Genomic DNA, 15,233 nt, shown 5'->3' with positions numbered 1-15,233 from the left:
ATTTTAGCACCGTCACAAAAGCTGGAGTCAGCGTGCGAGCCTGGGCAATAATAAAGTGATTATAGATTACGTTCTGCAGCCAAAGAGTCGCCTTTTGCTTCTAGTGAGCTGCTTTTTTAAGGTCCAGATCTACCTCGAACCATGTGTTGCTTTCTGTAGGTGCCTCACTCAGTCTTCTTTGTGGGTTTTTAGTACGTTTTTTGTGTCTTCAGACGTCACAGGTAGCATATCTCCCATTTCCCGGCAACATGACATTTTACTTACAGCTTTGAGTCCCTGCAGTGGTTATGCAAGCCCAGCTTCCCACACACAAGCACATTTATATACTTCAATTATATATGCATCCTTCCAGAGTGGTGGAGGATGACAGCTCCATTAGCTTGTGCTTTAAATGCATGTATTTACTGAATCTGCAAAGAGCCAAGTCATTACTGCTGAACTGGTTCAGGACTTAATTTTTGGAAACTTTGCCTTTTTTGTCCCAAATAACCAACAAATGAATTTAATTTATAGATAGTTTGGAACAGTTGAGTTTGAAAGATTTTCAGAATCACAGGAAAAATGGAAAATGTTGATTCCAAAGTAAAGTGGAATGATAAGCTTCAAATTCTTAAATATATCTCGCTTACTTGTTAAGTCATAGCAACAAGACTTTAGAAAGACAGTTTTTAGTGATTTTAGACAGAACATGTCTAATCATGGTGTCTCAATGGAGATGTTGAGAAGTGAGAAAAACAACCTGCTTTTTTTCAGTGAGCAAAGTAGAAAACAGACAGCTTCACAGAAGTGGCATCTGGATTGAGTGTTCCCGTTTATTTACTGTCTAAACACCTCAAAATGCTTTAAAAGAAAGTTTTGTCATTTTAAAGCAAAGTTGGTTTAGAGAAACTTTATCTCGGCCAGAGAAACAGAAAGTGGGCAACTTCACAAAACTGTTGTCTCGTTTATTGTCTAAACATCTCAAAATGGGTAAAACAAGACAAGAACATGCCTGACCATTGTGTTTAGAGTTACAGCGAAGTGGATTTAGAAAATATGCTTCATCATTTTCAAGAATGGCAACGACTTAATAATGCAAGAACACATTCTCAAATGTTCAGTAGATTTTAAAGTTTGTTGATCTTTAACGCTGGAACTGGAAGACATTTTACATATCCAAAATAACAAAACAAAACAACAGAAACAGCAGATAAAATTAATTACAAAGTGTCAACAGTGTAGGCAAAATTGTCCTGAAAAAAGGGCCTGTAGTTGAGAGCAAAGCACCAGACTGAAGACTTTTGTCATCCGGTTTTTGCTAGAAAGAGAGAAATGATAAATCCTGCAAATTGAAATGATTAATATTGTTTTAATTTATCATAAGATTAATTGATTTATTGCTGTTCACATAAAGTCCTACCATTAGGTTATTATTCCTCTTTCTCAGAGGGTACCAACACTGATCTGTCAAAAGTTTATGATTGACTTTCATTCTTTTTTGTTCCATTTATTGACTTGCAGAGCAAAGAGTGAAAATAATATTAAAACATTTTCCTCGGAGTCCAATATTAGACCTGCACATATGTTAGGCCGTCTTCTTGTCTTGTTCAGTTTGATGAAATTGTATTTATAGCATACCAAATCATTTCAAAAGTAATGAGATTTCATAAAACTTTACGTTGATATGTGAAGTCTCAATTGTGCTATGAAGAAAAACCTTCCATCAAGCCACTATTTAATCCCAAGGTGGATAAAAAACAAGTTTTAGTTGATTTGGACTCCTAAAAAGAATATGACTCAACCAGAGCCACTGCAGCTTTATACAAGTTTAATGTGGCTTTTAGGAGTTTCACCACTTTACCAGGTGCTGGGTTAATTGTTTTTACAATAATCAATCCCAATCCTGGTTATTGTTGTTCTACAGCACATAATATCAATATAATTTAGAAACAGAGAGTAATTGGATTCTTTATTTTTTTTACCAGTAAATTGAAGGTAATTGCTCTTTAGTGGGAGTTATTGAACCCGACAAACAACACAAGTCCAATTTACCAAGACACTCATGCTAATTCAGAAACGGTTTGTGAAATTAAACCATGTTAGAATACGCTAAACTAATGAGAATATTACAAGGAGGACTCTGTCTTTCTGTCCTCATTTATGTGATGTCTCTTAATTTGAAAAAGTAAAACTGTGTTACATTGAACAGTAGTGCCACCACTTAGGTTTTATATTAGAGGGGCAGTATTATGTGTTTACCAGGCACGTTGTGCCATTTTATAGCACAATCAAGTAACAAAATGAACTTCAGTGGTCATAAAAAATCCTGTATATAAAACAAAATAAATTTTCCTTCCTGATTTAAAATCTTGAAATTGGGTCTCCTGCTCTTTCTGAAACTCTGCCTTCAGGAAGTCATCTCAACATCTCTCCTCTGTTAACCCTTTAATAACATTTTTAGCTGTAGCTTGCACAATGAGCTCAGGAAGAGCTCACAGTCCCACCAGGTGTTTGCTAATTGCTGATGGCTAGTCTGAAGGAGCTGAGGGGGTGGAATTGCAGGTGGGGCCTGCTCTGTCAGGCAGGAGCTCAGAAACTTGGAACTTGCAGCTCCAAGGAGGAGCTTCGTCCTCAAAGGCGGAGCTAGGACCACAAAGACGTTTTGCACAGCTAACTGGTTGCCATGGATATTAAAGGATTTCTCAAACATGCATGAAAAAAATCAAAGCAACACTCAATGCATGTTTTTGTCAAGGAAATAACATTATTACATGATGTAAAGCTCAAAAAAGCCGATTTTACATAAAACTGCCCCTTTAATTTGTACTTTATGGGTTTATTGTGAACTAATGAAGGCAGACTTGAGGAAGAAAAATTTAAAAAGGTCTTTCATTCGAACTCAACAGCAGATTTTATTTCTGGAGATCTGTCTGTGCTCATCTCTCTTTTAACACCGATCGGTGGGGAGGCGGGGGAACTGCTCCACAGTCACAGCATATAAGAGTTTGCGAAATGAAGATCTCTGTATGCATCGCTCTGCTCCAACACGCTCCTCTCACTGAATCAGCAGACTCACGGCTAATCAGCCAATCCCGGCTGGATTCTGTCTAAGAGGCCTGATTGGCTGATTAACTAAGCTCATCAAGATGCCACCCGTAGAGGCCACAGGACGCACACAGCAACGAGGAGAAGGACAAACACACAGCAAGCATTTCAGTGTGAACTCTGCGCTCTGTGTAATGCATGCATGAATTGGTTACTTGCTTTGTTTATGTAAAATGTTCTGAGTTCATGTTCACAACTTGTTCAAAGTTTAAAGTGTAGCATTCTGGGTTTTAATGGTTGTTTAAAAAAAAATAGAGGCATTTAGTTTGAGGCTGTGGTAGTCAAATCCTAAATCTGAAAATATTCACTAGTAAATCGTTGTGGTTGGGATACTGAAGTTTTAGGATGTATGTAACTATGTAGCTATATTTCAGAAAAATACCTAGCTCTAAGATGCTTAAATGTTTCTGTTGCTTAGGAAACGCTTTAATCAGACTCTGGGCCTGATGTTGATTGAATTCTGAGGTATTTTTGGGCCCAAGTAATAAATTAAAAGCCCCCTGATTAAGTTCTTTGTCTGTGTGAGGATGGAGGTGAGTCACGAGTCTTGTGGAATATTTAGTCCTGTAGTCAAGTTTCTTTGTATAACACATTTCAGCAAGAAGGCAGTTTAAAGTGTTTTACACCATAAAAACATAAGAAAAAAACAATTATGAAACAAGCAATAAACATATTTTGTCTAATGTAATCATCAAAATCATCAACCAAATATACATTAAACATGTTGATCAATGTTCTAGTTATCATGAATCAAAGGGAACTATAAACAGGTGGGGTTTTAGCCTTGATTGTTTCTGCAGTTGTGCTGTTTTCTGAAAGTTTGTTCCAGATTTGAGGTGGCAAGAAGCTGAATGCTCCTTTTCCATGTCTGGTTCTGGGGATGCAGAGCAGAACAGAACCAGAAGACTTGAGAGGTCTGGAAGGTTGATACAAGAGCAGATCTTTAAAGGGGCAGTATTATGTATTTTCCAGGCACATAGTGCCATTTTATAGCACAATTAAGTAGCTATGTTGCCTTCATTTGTTATCAAATGCTATACATATCAAATATGACTCAAAAGAAATTTGACTTTTTAAATTAACACTTATAAATTGGACCTCTGTCTCTTTAAAAACTCCTGCTCTTCCTGACACGCGGCCTTCAGGAAGTCCTCACAATGTCACACCCTGTATAAATTTTTTTATTTTTATTATTTTTTTTTTACCAGCTTTTCACTGAGAAGTAGCTTGTATAATGAGCTCAGCAGATGCCCAGTTCCACCAGGTGTTTGCTAATTGCTGCTGGCTAGTCTGAAGGAGCTGAATGGACTAGTCACACATGAGACATTTTGCACAGCTGAATCGTTACCACAGGAAATTAAATGATTTTTCTTCATGAGAGCGTCAAGGCAACACTCATTTATGCTTTTAATGAGGGAATGAATGACATTATAACATGATGAAAGTAGATTTTACACAATACTGTCCTTTTAATGCATTTCGGTGCTAAACCATTCAACGATTCATAAACTAACAGAAGTATTTTAAGCTCTATTCTTGAGTTATAGAATGATGTGGGTCTATAGTTTCACACATCATTCATAACCAATCCCACCGCTGCGCTTTAAACTCTCTCCTGGCGACAGCATGTGCGTTGGAGGCAATCACTCGATGTAAAATGTCTGCCGTTGCCACGTTCATTATGCAGGACCTCCACTGTTCCCCTCACTAATGCAACAACCTTTCCTACTTTCCTTGTTCCCAATCCATTATCACGCAGATTTTCTTTTCTTCTATGCAGAGCACTGCAACGCATAGAGCCCAGCTCTAGTCTGAGGCAGATCAATGGCGATATTTATTTCATGTCCAATTATTGGGGCAAAGCCACAGAACACGGCAATTAAAGTAATCGTCGTCTCGCAGAGAAGCACACAGAAAACCGCATTAAAAGTGCAGCCTGCAGCTCGAAGCTTCAAGCGCAGGCAATATGAGTACAAGTGCAGGGTTATAAGATTCCAATAGCGAAAGCTACAGGCATTACCAGGGGGCGAAGACCTGAGAAAGCTCAGAGAAATCCTGTTGCTCCGAGCACCATATTTTCTCCGTTATATGTATTTTTTTTTCCTTTCTTCACCTGTTTTTCCGTCTGACTGCTCAAAGAAGCTAATTCATTGTGGAATCTTTAATAGATTTTCATACAAAACATACTACAGATGACTGTGTAATTAAGCTTCTTTTATTCATTAACACACTACCTCTTTATGATATTTCTGTTTCCTTACATAATGGAGCTGTGCTCCTCTTGGGAAGACCAGGAAGCAAAGTATGGCAGTATCTATTCTTCTTGTGGTGAATGTGTATGTTTTGCATTTTTGTATTGAGTAAAATAAACAGCTGTAATATTCTTTAGGGGATTCGGTTCCTACTTGTATTATTTCTGATGCGACATTGCTCAAATATGAAGCAGATTTTCTTTTTCTTACCTAATACAAAACGTTTACCATCAATGTTTGAAATTACACAGTTCCTTTCTCTGATTGCCTGTGCTAAGTACTAGAACTTCACTTTTGTCCTCACTGATCTGAAAGTTTTCTGTCATCCATATTAAATTTAAAAGTTCATCAGTAGGTTCTGTGAGTCATCAGGTGACAGTGCAGTTGCCAGCAATTTCATTTATACTCGACAAACAAACTTTAAAAATGTTGCAGTTTATACTTCTGGAACTCATACAATGGATGTTTGGTGCATCTACAAGTTTGTTTCGAAAAATTTAATCTAATGGTATTAGTCTATAAACACAAAAGAGTCGATGTAAAAAAAAAAAAAAGTGTACTGAATTTATTTGTGTACATTTTTGGTATATCAATTATACCAAACATGTTTCTAGACAAAGTTGATTCAACATGATTTGTCTTTTGATCAGTCTTTGTTTCTCCTGTGCAAGCTTAACAGTGAATAAATAAAATAAATGGAATTTCCATCAGCTAAATTAAGTCAGAGAAAACTGCTTTCTTTTTTTTTCTTTTCAGCCTGCAGTCATTTCTGTGTTTTATTTTGTTTTTATTCAGTTTGCAGAATGTGGGTATGAAGTTCTGACTTATTGAGTTCACTCCCTCCTCAGCAGCCGGTTACAGCAATAATTGAAGAGGGAAAAAACCCGTAGTTTTATGTGCAGGTTTTGACTGCAATTTTTCAAGTTTTTCTACAGTAGCAAAGCTCTCATGTGTTTTACCCCGGGCTAGAACACGCTGTCATTTCAGCAATTTTATTTGAAGAATAATTACCAAATGGAAAAACAATATCCCATCTAATAGCTTGCCTTCTCCTTTTTCTCGCCTTTGTTTCCTACAACAGATTTGTTCCTGACGACTGAAGATGGGAACTTTGAGACTTGGCTAAATAAGGTAACAAATGTACCTGATTACCGTACCTGATTTACAGATATAGATAATTTTATGAGTCCCGTTGACCCCGATGAATCTATCTAAAATAAACAGGAAAATGTGTAAACTTGTTGGTCCTGTAGCTTTCAAGTAAAAATATAAAATATTGCATATGAAGTGGAATAAATATTGTCAGTTCAGATTCAAAGTTCAGTAGTTTGTTTTAAATAATGTGTGAAGATACCCAGCTTTATTTTTAAAAAGCTCCATCATCAACTTTCTACTTAGCTGCTACTTTAGCATACACAGGTTTATCTTTGTCATGAAGTGCGGTTGAGAGGTGGTGAGGATGACGCTGAGGACCCAGGTTGGAGTGAAAGAATGATGATTTAAGGGTGAAAATATACAAAAATATCCAAAGTCCAGGCAGCACAGAATGAACGAAAGGCTAAGGCTCAAAACTGGTAGTGACAGGTAACAATGGACACACATCTGACGCGGCAAGACAGATTAGACAAGGCAGAATAGACAAGGACCCAACAAGGAATACAGGTGGGATTAAATACACAGAGGGTAATCAGGGAACGAGACACAGCTGGGAACAATCAAGGGGTAGACAGGACAACACAAATCAATAGACACAGAAACCTAAAATAAACACAAAGAAAACTCAAATCCTCACAATCTTCAGCTAAGCCACTGCTTATGGAAACTCTATTTAAATGTTGCAGCAATGATCCAATAATAACGTTAGTTATCGTCTTTCTATGCAGTACAGATCTTCTGTCTGGGCTGATGAAGATTTATCCACCTCTGCATGTTAAATGCTCGGAGGAACTTGAACTGATAACACACGACTGGACTCTATGTTCCGCAAAATACAGTTAAATTTTTCACTTTCAGAAAATCCAAAATATGTTTGCAGATACACCAACATGGTAAGATGCAAAATAATACACCTTGAGCTTTGGGTAAGAACAAAACTATTATCACAAAATTTAACAAGCTACAACGTATTCTTCCCTGTTTGTCAAAGTTATCGTTATGCTGTCGGATGCTCTGATATTGGCAAGTGGAAAATAATGACTTGTTTATACTTAAAAGTAATCCTTATCAACCTAAAGCTTTATCTTTACACTGCACAAAACCTTTCTTTTGACACTTTTATCCAAATACATTTGGTGATTTAGGGTATATTTAGCATCATAATACAATAGAATGAGAGTTTAGCATAATATTTCTAAAACTGGTGTGTTGCTGCATCTTATTTGTTTTACATAATCCTTATACCCTATATGATTCAGAGTCTGATCTATGCACATTTTATAAGTTTGCATTCTCAAAAAAGAATGAGAATTTAGTCTGAAGTGTACCTTTAACGTATTATACACCTGGATGCAAATAGTACACATATTAATAAGTTCATTGGACGTGTCGTGGGATTTCCTGGATTTCCTGGCACTGCCACCCGACTACTTAATATTCTAGGAGAGCAGGAAGGGGAGCCCATGGCTCTTGGTTTTTGTCAAAGGGGCCTGTTTGAAATGCAGCAGGTTGATTCAGAAGCTCGACAGTACTTTATCTTATCGCAGAGAGAGGGAATATGAAAAAGAAAAGAGAGGAAAGAAGGGCATCCAAGCAGAAACAGAGCGAGGGTTTCTGCAAAGTTAGAATGTTTGGGAGGAGGAAAGAAAATCAAGCAAGAGCAAAACAGAACAAACTTACCGCTCTGCTCTAAGACCAGAAGTGTGATCACATCACAACTTTTAAGTTAAAAAAAAAAAAAGACATGAAAGAAGGGGAGTTGTCACTCATAGCTCTAGAATTTTTATGTCTTCCAATCTACTGGCAGTGTTAAATTTTTCAGATGTGTGTATTAGGGCTGTTGTAAATGAATAATTTAGTAATTGAGTAATCTATCGATTATTCTTCAGATTAATCGAGTAATATAAAAAAAATTAATATAATAAAATATTGGTAAATCTAGCATAACACCGGTGTTACTACCGGATATCAATATCAGTCCAATTTTTCATGTTTGAGCATCCTTAACAGTTACTTTTTTGTAGTTTAGTAACAATAATAGCTCACTTTCTAAGTTAGCCTGAAGAAAAGTTGGGGCGTGCCGTGGTGGCGGAGGGGTTAGCGCGACCCACATTCAGGCAAAACGTGGCCTCGACGCGGCTGTCGCAGGTTCGACTCCCGGACCTGACGACGTTTACCGCATGTCTTCCCCCCTCTCCTTCCCCCTTTCATGTCAGCCTACTTTGAAAAAAGGGATACTAGAGCCCACAAAAAGACCCCTTGCGGGGCGATTAAAAAAAAAAAAAAACCTGAAGTTTTACAAAGATCTGAAATTCTATTCAATTTAATAATAAAAAGCCAGACTCACAAATACGCTTATAAACAATGTCTATGCTCCAGCTTTTAGTTTATGTAATCATCTTCAGTCAGTTTAATAGATGAATTCTCACCCTGCTACATACTTGTTACGCTTTGGGTTTGAAAATACGGGAAATGTCAAGCGAGCAAACGTAAAAGGAAATAGACCAGGGGACAGACGAACGTAAGTCTGGGAACCGATGGATGAAAGTCTGGGGACGAAAGTAAGAATTGGGGGGAGCAATACGGGATACAGTATTTACGGCACCTTCGTTTGTCACACTAAGAAACTCATCGACCAGCCATGTATCGCCATGATGATTTCTGCCACTCATTTGTTCAAACAGGGATGATATGAAATTTATTGTGCGGTTTGTCTGTAAAGCTACACTTACACTGTAATCATCAACTACTCAACCGCCCACCGTGTTCAGTCTATCTGCTCACCTGTATAAACTCCTGCAGCGCTCTTTCCGCCGTTCACTCTGAACCAGCAGCTCCCAGAGGAGAAAGGCTGCCGTACTCCAGGCATCGCGCCAGTCATTTTAAGGATGCTTATTGGTCCCCCAAAAACGATGAAAATCCAGGCATTATCATCAATCAATAAAAAACCCAGGGCCAAACTTGAAAATTGGAGGTTATGCCGCTAACATTTGCATTCGTCAACAACTCAGAGGCCGAAGTGAGAGCTGCACGTAACGCAAGTAATGTTCTGGCCGGAACACGGCACGCTAAATAATAAGACATAAATTAATGAAGCTTCGAGGCAGGCAAGTTTTCCTAGAGGAATTTTAATAATCGAGGTACTCGAGTCATTCGAGGAATCGTTTCAGCCCTATGTAAATATTAATCTGCTAAGGTGCTAAATTATATCAGAAGAATTTTAAAAATTTAATGTGGCAAAAAAAACAAACCCTGATATCCTAGCATATTAGAGCATTTAAGATATTAATAAAACACAGTGTTTACATATGTCACTTAAACCCTGGATGTGTCATTATAAATGTTCGTTATAAAGACACCCAAACATTCACTTTTTATTTATTATTTTTGCTTGTCACAGTTTTCTTGCAGCTCATCTACATTTATATGGGCTCCTTAGGTCTTACTAGCAGCACTTTGAGCTCTTGAGACATTTCAAATGCTGTGTGTAATATCTAAGAATGTAAAAAAATCTGTAAAAATCCACCTAGAATCGTGTAACATGACCGAGCAGCTTTCATTCACTGGAGATCCTAAATTCTGTTCTCATATCTGAGTTTGAGCCAATCTAAATCGTTTTGGGCAGATGACATTTTCACATAATAAATGTCAGTGTGATAGCAAATCTAAATTGGACTACTTTCCACATTAGTTTTGTCCAGGTCAGTAAATAAATTAAATAGCACATATCCGATTTTATTTTAATTTATTTGATTTAGTTGAATGGTTGTTCTTAATAGACCAATGGTTAAGCTAAAATTACAGTTTATTAGTCATTCTGGGCAAAATGTTTTTCCATTTGTGTTTATTCTGTATAAAAGAAACTATCTGAACCTTTTCTCATTTATGTAAAAGGTTCAGTTCCCTTATCCATCTAATCCAGTGTGCCAAAGTATAACTTGCTCTGCAAAGTGAAGCCTTTCAAATCAAGTGGAACAAAGGACGAAGCCCAGGTTTGGGTGCTAGACAAAGATTTACAGATGAATGGAGCTTCTTCTTTATCCAACTAAACCCTCTTCACTTTATGAACAACCGCCATCTTAAGTCTCAACTTCTTCCCATTAAAAAAGCCAAATTGCTTCCTTTCATGCAACCTTTTCCTGTGTTGTGTTGCTTTTCTCTAATGACCCTCATCCTCAATGCACCAAATCATCATGCACACCAACAAGTCCTAATATCAAAACACAAAAAACTGTTTGTAACTGGTTGCATTCTCCTACGCTTGAGAAAATATAGTCAAACACGGAAGACCAGGCCATTTCCCAGCAAGCCATCAGCATTAGACTGCTGTTAATCCCTTCATGCTGTTCAGCTGTATCTATCAGTCACAGGCCAGTAGACTCTCACTTGTTTTTTTTCTTCCACCACTTTTTTTTTTATTTTATTAATCGCCTCAGTTTTTCTACCGCCTTAGTCTTATTCCATCACTGCCCGTTCCACTGTTTTCTTGTGATTACACATGAGAAGGGAAGTCAGAGCAGTGGAAATAAAGTAGGAGATGTACAGAGAGACGCATCGGCCAGCGAGTTACCGAGCGGTGCAAAAGGTCAGGTCTGTGACATGATAGATTCAATTGGTGACACCGGAACAAACTGCACAAACATGTCAGCGTTCTGATTTTCAATTTTGTAATTTCACCATTTCACCAAGGGGAAAAAAAATCGGGGAAACAAATAAAATATTCATTTTAAACGCAGAGTAGCGGAAGCAAGTTGCAAGAAATGTTTTGGATTATATTTCCAGAGGGGGAAAAAAACCAAACATTCTTTCATTGTTTTCTGTTTCCTTGCCAGTGGTTAGTGTGAATTTAATTCCTTGTGACAGTAAATAGACCAAGCTGTGCAGCCAGAGTATTCTTTAGTTATCACATCAAAGAAAATAGCAAGGCAGCTTCTATATTATCCATCGCTATATTTGAGCTGCCTTGGCATCGTTATTTCGATCTTAGAAGCAACACGAAAGGATTTGTTTCACTGAGCTTACATGAATACATCCAGCCCATCAAGGGTTACCCTAACCCAATGATAATGGCATTCTTATCATATCACCTATTAGCAAATACAGTGGTTTTACCGGCACTTATTTATAAATAGAATATATTTCCTCTTTGTTTTCAGATTTGAGCTATGTGTGTTCCTCTCTGTATGAAAGAGAAATGTATTTGGGGTAATTCGAACAGACGGCATCAGCAATTCTACAGCGTGTAATCCCTTAATCTTCACACATCAGTTGGCCGTCCTCAAACACACTCCGTTTTTTAATCATGTTCCATTGCAATTAAGGAACCAGCACCAGTCAATCACACAGATGTCATCCCTGATACTCAAAGTTGACACCATAAATCCATGAGTGACCAGAAACCCTGATCTACTTGCTGCAGAATAGATTGTTTGTATGTCTGGTAAATATTAGTAAAAGTTAGTGAAATTGAATGATTTTGAAGAGTTATTTCTAGTAGTTGCATGTTGCTCCTACTTCTTGATATGGAAAATTATATGAAACCTTTGAGTGTTAGGTCTGAGTGAATGGGAACCTATGCATTCTCTATTCAACTGTTACTGCAATGGACCAATAATGCTTAATGTCAAGATACCCTAGGCAGACACTCTGTCTGCACTGATGAAGATTTATTCACATCACTATGTTAAATGCTCAGAGGAGCTTGAATCGATAACTACTTTTTGATTAATTTGACACACATTAAACACATGACTGGACATTTCCTTCTGGAAATATGGTAGTTTTGTACATTAAGTAGTGCTTATACAGTCATTAACTCTGATTCTTTTGGTATGGTGGAACTCTTTGTCTAATACACTCCAAGGAACATTTAAATCAACAAATAAAATGCCACCGTATTTGAACTTTGTCAGAATTCAGTGCATTCAGCATGATGCGAATGGTTAACGCAAAAGCACACTATTGTTGAGGCTAAAACTTAATTTCGCTTTGGAACTTGTTGCTAGTTGTGGGGCAAACTCCTTTGATAAAAGATAAAAGAAACAGTTTTGTAAAATGATATATTTCTAATCTATAAAGTAAGCACATTTCCACAATCAATTAATGTTTGCTTGGAAAAGGTTGTTGTAGTGTTCTCATCAAAAGTGTAACAACTCCGACTAAACACCAAGGTAAACCACAGCAAATTGATGAGAGGGAGACGTGTAGCAAGATTGAACATTTACTGTCGACTTCCACGTATCATAAGCTGGGTGAAAACTGTAAACAGAACAAACAATACAAACTTAGTTATGTGTCCGAAGAAACTTACAGTACATACATAAACTCTGCAGTTATATGCAATCCACTATGAATGGTTAAACAAGAATATCCGCCGCCATAACTAAACATTAACATCTTCGTAAAATAATATCTGATACATCTTACACAACATGTATGTTATCAGAAAATAACACTTACAGCATTGCTTCGCCTTAATTTCTCGCGGATGGCACAGGATTAAATGCTGAAGACACAACACATTCAGCCATGCTTACTGCAGCTCACGGAGAAAACCGGAAATTACCAAACAGGAAGTCCGTGGCAGACAACACAGTAATTCTTCAAAATAAAAGCCTTCGCACTTATTGCAATTACAAATAACTTACAATGGCATTAACACAATATCTATAAACTATTAAAGAAAAATGCTGTCAAAGCAGCACAGTTGTATATCAAGTTTTTTTTGTGTATGCTAACCATTTGTACATGAAGCCTCAGGTCTGGTCCAGCTGAACCGCCTGATTTGGGTTTTAGATCATATCACTTTAACATAGTAAAATTGAATAAAGAAAAACTGTATTACTAAGAATCTAGAAAGAACCTATTGCTCATGACAGCCAAATAGCTAAGAGCATATCATGCATATCAATAAAGGATGTATCTGATAAAAGAAACAAGCAACGTTTCCCCTAGTATCTTTGAACTGTACTTATTTACACCATTTAAGCTATAAACTGGAAAACTTTGTGTGAAAAAAACAGTACTCATGTCAATTTTAAGATAAAATTTTAGAAGTGCTGAGAACCTACACATTCATACAGAGACAGTGACACATGCTGTTTATGTTCTGAAGTCCGTTAAGGAGATTCCCCACTGGTTCAAGTATGCTAAGCCAGCAGTGACACAGCTTAGTAATAATAATGTTCTGTGTTCTTCAGGTGAACTGGACTTTGGTTAATGAAGTGTTTTATTATTATTATTATTATTATTATTATTATTATTAATATTTGCCTTTGTATACACTTCCAATGGTTTCCAGTATGGAAGGTGTTTGCACTGCATTTTTGACTCATTAAGAATTTATAGTTTCATTATTTTATTCATGGTGACTTTGACTCATCATACAAAGCAGGTGTTTTCATTTTCTCCGAAAACAAACGTGTCTTTACACAGAAACACAAAGCACTTTATTTTTATAGGATTTTTTTTTTTTTTTTTTTTGTAAAACTGATGACATTTCTGGCTTCAAACTCAATACATGTATGTGGCCCATTAGGATTATCCTTCCTTGACGACGCTATAAGCGATGAGCAGCCATGCAAAAAACCCATTTAGGTGTCAAAACATAGAGATACTAACCGACTCGAAAGAGGCAACATAAATCTAACGGGACAATTACTTTGGCAACACTAGTCATCAGTCTCCTAATCTTAATGTCTCAGGAGGGAGTTAGCGAGATGAGTCGTTTCTATAATGGATGGTTGAAATACTTTGCACCACACTTTTTAAGTATGCTCAACAGCAGTCACATTTCAAAACTACACTAAAAATAAACAATTCCATAAGTAGCAGTGAACTACAGCCTTAAAACCACATAAAAATGCTTTAGATGGCATCTTTGATGCATGTCACAGCACCAATTTTTCATCAGATGAACACTGGCCAAGCAGTCAACATTGTATTTGTTCAGATGAACAGAATGGAGCAATAAATAATAACATTATCAACACTTGATGTCACTCGTAGTTTCTTTTTCTCACCTGATTTGAACAGATTTTTCACCAAAATTAACATTAAAAAGTACCAAAAAATGGTAGATTATTTAGAATATTTGGGTATTTTGTGCAGTGGTAGTGAATCGTGTAAGCTGCCACACAGATACATTTCTTATTCATAAAATTATACAGTTCCTTCAATCTTTCTGTTGGTGCTGTAAGTCTTTGGGAGATGATTAGATTGGCCCTTTGTGTTCCCAACTAGTTTCTCTCCCAAAGCTTAAATAAGGTGAAAAATGTTTTACAGAAATATATCATAATTCATTCTTTCTGCTGCTTTTTTATATTTTCCTGATTTATGGCGCACCATGTGGAGATATTACACTTTTACAACTATATTTTGGCAAAAATAAACTAAGCCCAAGTTTCAGCTATTTGTATAAATAGCTGAAAACTTTTTTTCAGCTATTTATTAAACTTTTATACAAATAAAAGCATAAAAAAGGAAGGGCTTTTGAATTATGCCAATTATAAAACATTGGCATTTTGGAATAACTACTTCATACACATTGAACATCCAAAAATGATATTTTATGGTGTTCATTTCAGTTTATGATCAAATTCGTCAGATTGAGTTTCCGTCTGATAGACTGTTTGTTTGTTCATGTTTGTTCCAAGACTTCCCTCTAAATTGCCTTTGCTGGCAATTTAATCCTTGTGGCATTGTGGAATTTCTCTCAGCACAGAAAATCAATACCATGGATGG

The 15,233-nt window shown here is 36.8% G+C and overlaps 1 protein-coding gene and 1 long non-coding RNA gene across 2 annotated transcripts in view; one reads left to right on the top strand and one right to left on the bottom strand.

The window, feature by feature from the left end:
- The window catches only part of itfg1 (integrin alpha FG-GAP repeat containing 1), a 169,716-nt gene that overhangs the window by 22,077 nt on the left and 132,406 nt on the right, over positions 1 to 15,233 (top strand). Inside the window, exon 7 of the mRNA XM_005802501.3 lies at positions 6,418 to 6,467. Within this exon, the coding sequence (XP_005802558.1) occupies positions 6,418 to 6,467 (50 nt within the window). The remainder of the gene's footprint in view (positions 1 to 6,417; positions 6,468 to 15,233) is intronic.
- Positions 12,699 to 13,039, bottom strand: LOC111608426. The gene is made up of 2 exons (XR_002752650.1): positions 12,951 to 13,039; positions 12,699 to 12,749 (listed from the first exon to the last, which is right to left on the bottom strand). It is a non-coding gene; the product is annotated as an uncharacterized LOC111608426 (long non-coding RNA).

Source organism: Xiphophorus maculatus, chromosome 4 (genome assembly GCF_002775205.1).
Source record: "Xiphophorus maculatus strain JP 163 A chromosome 4, X_maculatus-5.0-male, whole genome shotgun sequence".
NCBI lineage: Eukaryota > Metazoa > Chordata > Actinopteri > Cyprinodontiformes > Poeciliidae > Xiphophorus > Xiphophorus maculatus.
Note: the sequence above shows the minus strand (reverse complement) of the source record. Positions and strands in the feature narration are given on the sequence as shown.